Source organism: Condylura cristata, unplaced genomic scaffold (genome assembly GCF_000260355.1).
Source record: "Condylura cristata isolate star-nosed mole 26May11 unplaced genomic scaffold, ConCri1.0 scaffold00014, whole genome shotgun sequence".
In the NCBI taxonomy this organism is placed as follows: Eukaryota; Metazoa; Chordata; class Mammalia; order Eulipotyphla; family Talpidae; genus Condylura; species Condylura cristata.
The window spans coordinates 43,959,569-43,970,388 of record NW_004567115.1 but is presented as its reverse complement, the minus strand read 5'-3'; the positions used below and the strand labels follow the sequence as shown (position 1 = coordinate 43,970,388).

The following is a 10,820-nucleotide window of genomic DNA, read 5'->3' as shown; positions in this document are numbered from 1 at the left end:
GTGTCTAAGCATGTAGGATCTCCCAGCTGCTTCTCCCATGGACAACCCAAGTCAATATAGACTTTCCCCCTCTAATCCTGTTCTTCCTCCTACATTGTGTTTTATTTGGTGGAGATACCGATCAGCTTGTCAACCTTGGAGACTTACGCCTTTGTGGTCTTTACCCACTTCATCTATGCAGAATCTCCAAGGCTTGCCTTTTTGCCTTCTAAATATTGCTGGAGGTGCCAGAATCATGATCAGTTTCTCTCTCTTTCTGTCTCTATTATTATTATTATTGTATGCAGAAGGTCAGAACTGAAGGGACTAGAGTTGTTATCTGGCACTGTCTCTCATGAAGCACTCTGCGGGCGCAGAGTGAAGTTCAGTGCCTTTTATAGTCACCCTTCTTACTTTTTTTTTTTTTTAAAGATTTTGTTCATTTATGCTTATAGAACTGGGATATAGGCCAGAAGTGTAGGGGTAAGAGGGTGCATCAGAGACAGGGGGGAGCAGAACAGGTGTATGTACTGAAATACACTGCTGAGGGGAGCAGCGGGCAGGTCAGGAGAGGTCTGCCACGCCATAGGATCAACTCCCTGGCCAGGGATCAAACTCGTGCTGCAGGAACTTCGGAGAGCTTCACAGTGCTATGCTTTAACCTGTTGCGCCACCGGGGAGGGCCCTAGTTCTTACTTTTTCTTAGTGTGTATTAAATGGACCTTATTGGTCTGACAGATCGTTAGATTGTGGCAAACATTAGGGAACAGGATAGGTTTATTCAGAATTTGTCCTACTTATATCTCAGGCCACCCCTAAGTGACTGTTCTTTCTTGTTCTAGGTTTGTTGTTACAGTGAAATAATCATTCTTAGGGTTGTAGACTGACTGTTAATTTGCAGTCATCTCAGCGTTTCATGCATGATTCTCATTACTGATGCTGTGACCTGTAACTAGCGACTTCTGTATGATTTTCCTGAATCCCAGGTCTTATCTTTAATTATATCCATTGTTTTATTCTTCTGCACCTACCATTAGTTAAAACTTCTTTCTCTTATATCTCTGCCATGCTTTCTGTAGACCTTTATTCCAGTAGCCATATCAAACCAACGAGTCTCTAAGCCTGTCATTTTGTTAGGTACACCTTCCTGTGTGCAATCTTGTCAAAGCGGAAACCAGGAGCTGATGAAAGGATTTCCATTGTTTGTAGTGGGTGATGTTATTGTGACATTCATGGCTTGTCTCCTGCCCTTGGGCTGTTCCTTACTGACAGAACTATTTAGATTTCACTCAGTTTTCCTGGACAGTAACACCTGTCTTTCAATCTAAAATCCTTCGATTTTAGTGTCAATTGGTGTGTTTCTCCACCCTGTTTTGAGTGATACTTTTAAACATAGATTCAGAACCACACGCAATTCGTTATCTGTGTACAGCCGCCTGGGTCTCCAGTGTCTGATATGAATAAACCCACTAGGCTTGGTATTGCAAGTTCGCTTATTACCTTAATCTTGCTACTTGACTGGGGAAGATGGGAACTATTGTCTTCTCTGTGGGTATTATATTTTATTTCCTTGTGTGGTTTGTAGAGATCGGGGTTACTGTATCTGTTGGGAGAGTGAGACTCTGCACCCAGAATCCCCCACCCACCAACACACACACAGGCTAGCTTCTTCCATCTCTGCTTGCTCAGCTCTTCTCTGGCTCTTGGAAAGGGAGCATTTGCTTCCCAGCAGGCCCTGTTCTGCCACCGTGCTTCCTCCCCACAGGAAACCAGAGCCTGCGGCTGCCAGCTGGCCCAGGGAGGGCTCTATCCTCCTCTCTCCCTTCTCTCAGTTACATTCACAGTGGCCGTTGGGGGGCATTCTGTGCAGTCCTCCCAGTCTTAGGTTTTTTTTTGTTCTTGGTCCCTAAAGAAATTGAAAGCCAGTATAGAATATGACAGTGGTGTCCAAGAGCTAAGGTCCCGTCTTGGAGAAATGAATCACACTTTGGTTTTATTCATAGCAGCCAAATTACCTACCCCTGGTTTATGCAAGAAAAGACATTTTCTTATAAGAATACTCCCCTGGACGCTCCTCCAGTTTCCATGTAACTATTTTGTTTCTTCATTTGTATTTTATTTTTGCCATTTGTTTTGGGCTGGGGGAAAGGGAGGTGTTATAATAGATGATTTTGAATGAATGTGAGTGAAAAAGAATGCCTACAATTTTCCTGTCCTGATATACATTTTTCATGTGGGAATTTTAATCAAAATGTAAAAGAATGTTTCTTCTAGTCACTGAGAAAAGCTTATAGTTTATTACTGGAAAAAAAAAGCAGCTTGTAATATTTTAACCTCCAAGTCAATACATGGCACGCATGCATTTTTTTTTTTAACCTGCTGCCATCCTGTTTAATCTCTCTGTAACCTGATTTTCGGACTCTAGAGACCGGAAATCTTTTCAGAATGCCGCATGAACTGTTCTTTCTGTGCCTGTGTTAAAGTTGTCTACTTGTCTAGTGCTGCCCTCCGGTGACTGTTTCCTGAATTACAGGTCATAGATTTTTGCAAGTTAACCTGGAAGGGGAGGAGGAGAAGCCATGTAGGCAGTGTTGTTTTGTTTATAATCATTTTTTAGCTGTCAAAAAAAAAATGTTAATCCTAGTACCCTTTTCATTATAGAACTTTCCAGGGGATAGAAGTTAGTCCTGATTCAGAAACTCAGATATGCATACTTTATATCCACCAGCGGCTTAAGTATATTTCCAGGTTAAAGTGAATAGCAGCCATAGAGAGTTTAGCCAGCTGATGAAAAGTTTTCCTTTTGACATGCTCCTATTTAAAATATCCTTTTGGCCCTCCCTGGTGGCGCAGCGGGTTAAAGCACAGCATTAAGAAGCGAAAGCCACTTCCGCATGAGTTCGATTCCCACCTGCCCCGGAGGTGACCACATGGAGTGGCAGACCTCTCCTGACCCGCCCGCTGCTCCCCTCAGCAGTGTACTTCCTCGATCTGCCTGTTCTGCTCCCCACTCTGTCTCTGGTGAATCCTCTCACCCTCCGCATCTCTGGCCTGTACCCCAATTCTATATGAATAAATAAATCTTAAAAAAATAAATAAAATATCCTTTCTGCTCTAGATGAAAGTCTTGCAGCCCTCTGAAATCTCTCTTGTTCCCAGGCTGAGGTCAGAATGGCTTTTTGTTGGTAACAGGCCACTATCATGCCCCTATAATATCTTTCTGACGCTTACAGGAGTTGGGGGACACAAGTGAACCTTCACTGGCGTTTTATTCCAAGCAGTGAAAACTGAAAACCTGACTCCTCTTTAGAATCTGTCTTGCATGTGAACACATTTCTCAGGGTCTATCTGAGTGAATGATAACTAACATTCTGTATTTGGAAGTTCCCTGGGACCTAAGATAAGTTTCTAGGTTGGTCTTGGCGACAGGGATTGTGGACAGGGGTCTTGTGAGATGGCACAAGGGTGGCATGTTTACTCTGTGCCTGCTCTAAGCGTGAAAGGCGCTGCTCTATTGTTGGCAATGGTCTGGGAAGGTGTAAGAACTTCATGAGCCCACACAAGTCAAACTGTCTAAAACCCATAGTCGACTGCAGGCCCACACCCTTCTAGAACACCAAGAGGACTGGTCAGTGGGGAGCGGATGGTCAGTGGTGGTTCCATGATGATAATTCCGGTGATTTTGACAATTCTGGACTGTGCTGTGGATTTGGTCTAGGGCTCCTTTCCAAGAGGGCCGCTCTGCTCTGTAGTGCAGGCAAGAGGTGGGGCAGGGAGGGGGCGTACCTAGGGGTGGGGGCAGAATCTCAGGGTCCCTGGGTTGGCCCTAACGGGCCTTTATCAGTTTGCTACTGAAGATGGACGCTGGAAGTACACAGCTATAGGAGAGAAGGAATGGATGCCTCAGTGAAACTGAGTGCCGACTTTTATTTTGGTTCTCATGGACAGTTCTAGAGAACACAGGCAGGAAACACTGTCCTGAACTCTGCCCTTCTGCAGGGGGATGGCTGGAAGGAGGAGCTTCATGCAGATGTACATTTTTATTCTCTTAAAAAATATGGCGGGCCCTCCCGGGTGGTGCAACAGGTTAGAGCACAGCACTATGAAGCTGTTGGAGGCACTGCAGCATGAGTTCGATCCCCAGTCCCCGGCCAGGAGGTGACCCACATGGTATGGCAGATCTCACCTGACCTGCCCGCTGCTCTCCTCAGCAATGTATATCAGCCAATCTGCTTGTGGCATAGATAACTGTTTAATCTGTGTGACGAGTCCAAACATCTGCTATCCTGTCCTTCTGCCTCTCTATTGAAATCGTTTATAATTAAAGTTTAAAACACTAACAAAGGGCGGACACAATTTTGTCCTCTGTAGTAATATCCGGTTGCAAAGTGGCTCAGGACTCACACCTTACTTCACAAACTGAGTTGCTTTGAAATGGTTTTCAATCAAAGGCAATACATGGCTTCAAGGTGTCCCCTGAAGTCCATGTTGGGGTGCCATTGCCTCAAAGTTGCCCATGGGTGTAACATTGCAAATTGCTGCAAAGTCAGAGTTCTGTATGTCAAGTGTTCTTTTGTGTGTTCAGCAGAGGGGGAAGTAGGATTATTGGCCACCACGGCTCTTTCATTAAAACCATGAAATTCAGCTGGAAGAATTTCATAGCATTCTGCAGGCCTCTCATGGTTTGCAAATGATCATTCTGGGGAAGGAAACACAAGATGAGGGTCATCATCAACATTTCTACCATCCTTTCTGTTACTGAAAGCGTCTTTATTCATGATCTCAGTGGATGAATCCAACTTCTCTGAGAAGAAACAGATGCAGAGAAATTAAGTGATTCACTTAAGTGTAGAGCTGTTGAGTAACAGCCCAGGTGCTCACCCTGGCTCAGATTTAGAACTTTCTTCTCCTTTTCTTTTTTTAAAGACTTATTTATGCACACAGAACTGGGGTACAGGCCAGGGGTGCAGGGGCAGTGAGAGGCTTCACCAGAGACAGAGTGGGGAGCAGAACAGGTAGGTCGTCGAAGTACACTGCTGAGGGGAGCAGCGGGCGGGTCAGGAGAGGTCTGCCGCGCCATGTGGTCACCCCACTGACAGGGGATCAACCTTGCACTGAAGCAGCAGCAGCCGGCTTCATGGTGCTGTGCTTTAACCCATTGCGCCACCAGGGAGGCCCTCAGACCTAGAACTTTCTCCTCTCTGTACCGCCTTCCTCCTCAGCCATTGTGCTCCTGGGAGCTCACATACCTGTTCATGAGACCAAGTTCTTTCTGAACCGTCCTTGATGCAGATGTCCAGCCTCAGCTCAGTTCCCGTGGCTCCGTGTTTGCTGTCGACGCAGAGATTGGCCGCCACGTTGCGAATCTGTGAAAAGAAGAAAGAAATGAGCACGAGGGTGTTTCTTCTTGACCCTAGCTCCCGGTGGTCTCTGTCGAGATTGGATAGTTGCTTGTTTTTTTTTTTTTAAAGATTTATTTATTTATGCATACAGAAGTGGGGTACAGGCCAGAGGTGCAGGGGTGATGAGATGATTCACTAGAAACAGAGTGGGGAGCAGAACAGGCAGATCGACAAAGTACACTGCTGAGGGGAGCAGTCAGCGGGTCAGGAGAGGTTTGCTGTGCCATGTAGGTCACCTCCAGGGCCGGGGATCAAACTTGCACTGAAGCAGCTGCTGCTAGCTTGCAGTGCGGTGTCCTAACCTGTTGCGCCACCAGGGAGGGCCTGGATAGTTACTTTTTCAATGATGTGATTGTTAAGTGATGCCCTCAAGTTATATGCCACTATGAAGAAACACCAGAAAATTAACTGTGAAAGGTCAGAAGGTGGCTGCACCAGAGGAATGTCTGAGAAAGCAGCTCAAGACGTAGAGCTCAAGACGTCTGTGGGATGGGCTTGTTTTGCAGGTAGTTCTGAGCTTGGAGTTTGTCACTTTCCTGCTTCAAAGCATCTTCTGTCATTACAGCCTCAGCTGGGAGAGAGGCTGTCATGAGGCAGGGGATGCGGGTCTGGTGAAGGGTGGAAGAGAGTACACCCTGAGGTTAGCAGGCTCTGTGAGGATGTGGGGACCCCGTCCTTCTGCCTGTCATCATGCTGTAGCGTTTCTCCTGGAGGATGAATTAAACGTCACCCTAGACTCAGCAAAACAGAAAGGGAGCACGTTGGGGGCAGTCTCATACTGGAAGGAGACCTGCCAACGAGTCTGAACTTTGCAAAGTTGCAGAATGAGAACAATTGGGTCTAATTGTGTTAACGCGGATATATAGACCTGAATAGTGAGGGCTGGGAGAAGTAGTAGCAGTGGAAAGGATTTGCATGTAGACACAGTTCTGTCATCAAATCTTCCCGACTGAGGACTCCCCGGTTCCAGGGCACCAGAACCACCTCCCGCGGTTGGGGTGGGAACTGTGCATAGTGGGCGAGTGCTTACGTGAGCCCAGTTCCCTTGATCCCTTTTCCACCTTTGTATAGGTTGGGATTATAATGTCCCTCTAGGTCCTGTTAGAACAGGAACAAGGAGAGCTGGGCACCAGCGGTCAGAGTGGCTGAGGGCCTTTTGCCCAGAACTGTGGTAGGGTAAAGTGCCTGGAGTTGGTGCCAGGAGGCTGAAAGAAGGTTCATGTGAAATAGCCTGGGTCCTATGAAAGGAATGTCTGGAGGCTGGTGGTGGGAGCTCTTTCGCATTTTGCATGCTGGAGGAGGAGAGGGTGAATGCCGCTTAGGAGAGAGACAGTGTAGGGATAGCTCCCCTCACCTAGGGACTCTGCCGGCAATGTGGGGTGGTCTCCCACGAGGGGACCGCTACTCTCAGGGGCTCTGCCGTGAGGACAGGCGAGCGAGAAGCAAGGTAGGATGTGATGTAGAACTGTGGTTCTTAAGTTGGTGCAGCGTACAGACCTCTCTGGCCACGAGGGAAAGCTGTGGACACCGTTGCTACAACAAACAGAACTGTGAGTGGCTACAAAGAAGCCTTCTGCCTTTATGTTCCTGGCACCCATAGGCTCTGCAGTTGATCTTGAATTAGGGGAACTGCTTGCTTCCCTCCCTTTGCAAGAGGATAGCGCCTCTTTTCCTGGTAGTTCAAAAAATCCCGAAAGATGGGCAAGAACTTGGCTGGTGTGAGAGAGCTTCCTGACTGGCTCATCTTCCTAGAACAAGCGCCAGGGCAGAACTTTGCTGGAGGAGTTGTAGAACCAAGCTCAAAAAATAAAGAGATCTTTAGTACAATCAACTCTCTGCTGTGCGACAGTTTCTTTGGAGAAATGGAACCACCCAGAAGCTGAAAAATTTGGTTTTGCTCTCACTGTCTTGAGCCTGGCACAGACTCTCTAACAAGCTCCTGTTGATCTTATCCGAGTCCCTGGTGTCCATTTTCTAAAGCGTCCGCCGCCCAGGAGCCGCGGGACAGAACCCTGGACAGCGCTCGCTTTTCATTCTCGGGCCATTAAACTCGCAGACACACTCTTCTTAGAAATTCAGTATCAGCTTATGCCAAAGACTTCTGCAGGTGCTCTCTGCTCGATCCTGGGAGTTTTGAGCCATGGTTAGAGAGAAAAAAGCAAGTGCTTATCACTTTCCCGTCTCCTGGCCCTCCGCGGTGCGCTGGCGTAGCTCTGCTACTGGAGGACCTCTGCCCGCGGACAAGGGGGACGGCGTAAGAAGGACCCTGTGCAAGCCGGGGCGCAGGGGCCATGTCTGGCAAACCTGCCGTGGACACGCACCGCAGCCCTTCAAAGAGCCTTGCTTTGCTTCTGAATGCTGTGAGCTGAGACAGCTCTGGCAGCGCTGTGGGAAAGCATTTTCCAAACTCTTGAATTTTGTAAATTCTCACTCAGATGGTCTCTGTAGAGACAATGGGATAAACTGCGTTGGGAGCCAAATTTCAAGTTTCAAAGGCGTAATTGTCTACATCTGTGTAAATTTCAGCAAATAGTTGTGCCAGAGAGGAAATGCTGAGAGTTTAATAGAGGACGAATTCGGCACCTGGACCCAGGATTAATGGCAAGCATCTTGCTTCTCTCCCCTCAGTGCAAATTGGTGGCCTCTTTCTTGCTCACAAACACGGCGCCGTCAAAAATAAAGCAGAGAATAAAATGCCAGTAGAATGGACTTTCATCCTTGTTTAATCATTGAGATAATTTTTTTTTTAATTTTAAAGAAAATTGACAAGTGAGTCCTCCTTGTGGCGCAGGGGTTAAAGACGCAGCACTATCAAGATGTCACCACCCACTGCGGCATGAGTTCGATCCCAGGCTGGCCAGGAAGCTGATCCACATGGCACAGCAGACCTCTCCTGTCTCACCCACTGCTCCCCTCAGCAGTGTGTTTCCGTAGATAAATCTGATGAATGTGCTGAAGAAAATGGGACACTGAGGCCCCCTGGTGGTGCAGTGGGTGAAAGCACAGCACCAGGAAGCTAAAGCCACTTCCGCATGAGTTCGGTCCCCGCCACAGAGGTGACCCATATGGTGCAGCAGACCTCTCCTGACCCACCCACTGCTCCCCTCAGCAGGGTACATTCTCAGTTAGCCTGTTCTGTTCCCCACTGTGTCTCTGGTGAATTCTCTCACTGCCCCTGCACTTCTGGCCTGTACCCCAGCTCTATATGCATAAATAAATAAATCTTAAAAAAAAATTGGAGGCTGAAAGTTAGCGTCAACCAGTGCCTGATTGTCTTTCAGGAAGCTTGGCAGGGACTGGCAAGATATACCAGGGAAAAGAAGAAGGAAGAAGCAACCTTTTGGGGTGGGGAGACATGAGTGTAGAATTCCAGATAAACGCTGTCCTCATTCATTCGAGACCCCAGATGAAGAAATTGTGAGGTGCTTTTAGAAGCTAAGAACAGTATATGAGGGCCCTCCCTGGTGGCAGAGCAGGTTAAAGCACAGCACTAAGAAGCTAAAGCTGCTTCTACATGAATTCGGTCCCACTTGCCCGGGAGGTGACCCACATGGCGAGGCAGACTTCTCCTGACCCGCCCGCTGCTCCCCTCACCAGTGTACTTCATGATCTGCCTGTTCTGCTCCCCACTCTGTCTTTGGTGAATCCTGTCACTGCCCCTGCACCTCTAGCCTGTACCCCAGTTCTGCATGCACAAATAAATCTTAAAAAGAAAAAAAGAACAGTATATGAATACAAAGCACACAGTGATGTCTTTACCTTTACATTTCGTGTGGACGGGTCTGCCTCAGGGTCATCTCGCCATTTTTGCCAGAGCAGATCTGTTCCCTCTCTGATTGCTCCGTGCTGGCGGCGCCCAGTGACTGCTGGCAGAGACCATCTCCTCCCTTTCCTTGAAATTATGCCCACAGAGGTTTCCTTCCTCTCTTCTGCATATTTTCCTTCTCTGAATTCACTATAAATGTAATTGCCTTGGCACCTCGCTCTTGCCCTGGGAGTTACTACGGCTACACATTTCAGAATCCTGCTTATATTATGCAGGAGAAAGCTGAGCCCATGGAAAAAGTATTACCATCAGGCCTTAGCTGTGTGTGAGTTCTGCTCCCAGCGGTCTGTTTCCTAAAACTGTGTCCTGCTACTTGAGGTTACGTATTATTCGTATGGTTTGTGAGATGTATACAGCATCAGAATACAACTTATAATATATTGGTTAACTCTCAGAAATAATTTGATTTTCACAAGTAGGTAAAGGGAGATTTATATAAATATGTCATTTCTTTTTAAAAATTTATTTATGGGGTGTAGGCTGGAAGTGCAGGGGTAGTGACAGGATTCACCAGAGACAGTGGGGAGCAGAACAGGTGGATCGACTGAAGTCCACTGCTGACGGGAGCGGCAGGGGAGAAAGGAGAGGTCTGCTGCACCCTGTGGGTCACCTCCCTGGCCGGGGATGGAACTCATGCTGTAATGGCTGTGGATAGCTTCATAGAGCTGCCACTTAACCCCCTGTGCCACCAGGATAGTCTCAAATACGTCATATGTTATTGGGTTAAGATAAGCAACGCTTCCTGGTGGAAGAGGGGAGGTAGAGTGCCTACTTCATCCTAAACTGGGCGCTTCTACGATAATTTCACACCTCCGAGTCACCCTTGGAACTGAGGCTCTGGGAAGCAAGTTGTTCGTTCAAGGTCATTCAAGGTAGAGGGCAGGGCGGGTAACACCTCGGATACCCAGAATCACATTCTTCACGCCCCTCATGGCGATAGTTACACTTGGTTTGCCAGAACAGTGCAATTTGGGTTGCTAAATTGTGGCACCCCACAATTGCTCTAAACTGAGATCAAAGGAGTTATGGAGAGTAAAGATGCAATCCTTGGGTTTAGAAAAGAACTATCCAGGTTTATGATTGGGGTGGAGTGTGACTGGAGAGATAGGGTGAAGCAGGATTAGAAATAAAGTCATTTAATTGCTCAGGAACTTTGGTAAAGCTCATTGCCAAGTCAAGGGATACAGAAGTGATATCAAGTCACAAAGGTCCAAGATTGCCAGGGGTGGGTGGTCGCGCATGGTGGGGAGATGCAGGGGTCGTTCAAGGGGACCTCGTGGGGGCTAAGGAGAAGTCGCTTCCTGACCTTTGCATGAAACTCTGGGTTTAGAGTCTGAATTTTAAAATACTTCCATTTTCTGAAAAGTTAGAACCTAACAGAAGAGGGATGACTTTGTCCTGAGCTATCTAGCTGGCTACAATAGGCTTCTTCTTCTTCTTCTTCTTCTTCTTCTTCTTCTTTTTTTAACAATAGGCTTCTTTTTAATTTCAACAGCCAGTGTCTCCGCAAAGCCCAGAATATGGACTAATCTTGTTTTTCTGAGCACACAAGAGTTTACCCTTGAATTCTTAGTGACTGTGGTTCTTCCCACCCCCCCACCCCCCGTTTGGAT

At 47.3% G+C, this 10,820-nt stretch overlaps 1 protein-coding gene across 2 annotated transcripts in view; it reads right to left on the bottom strand.

Annotated features, from left to right (window-relative positions):
• The window catches only part of GALNTL6 (polypeptide N-acetylgalactosaminyltransferase-like 6), an 849,045-nt gene that overhangs the window by 17,296 nt on the left and 820,929 nt on the right, over positions 1 to 10,820 (bottom strand). For both annotated transcript variants that reach the window (XM_004682397.2, XM_012724993.1), the window contains exon 11: positions 5,229 to 5,345. In XM_004682397.2, the coding sequence (XP_004682454.1) occupies positions 5,229 to 5,345 (117 nt within the window). The remainder of the gene's footprint in view (positions 1 to 5,228; positions 5,346 to 10,820) is intronic.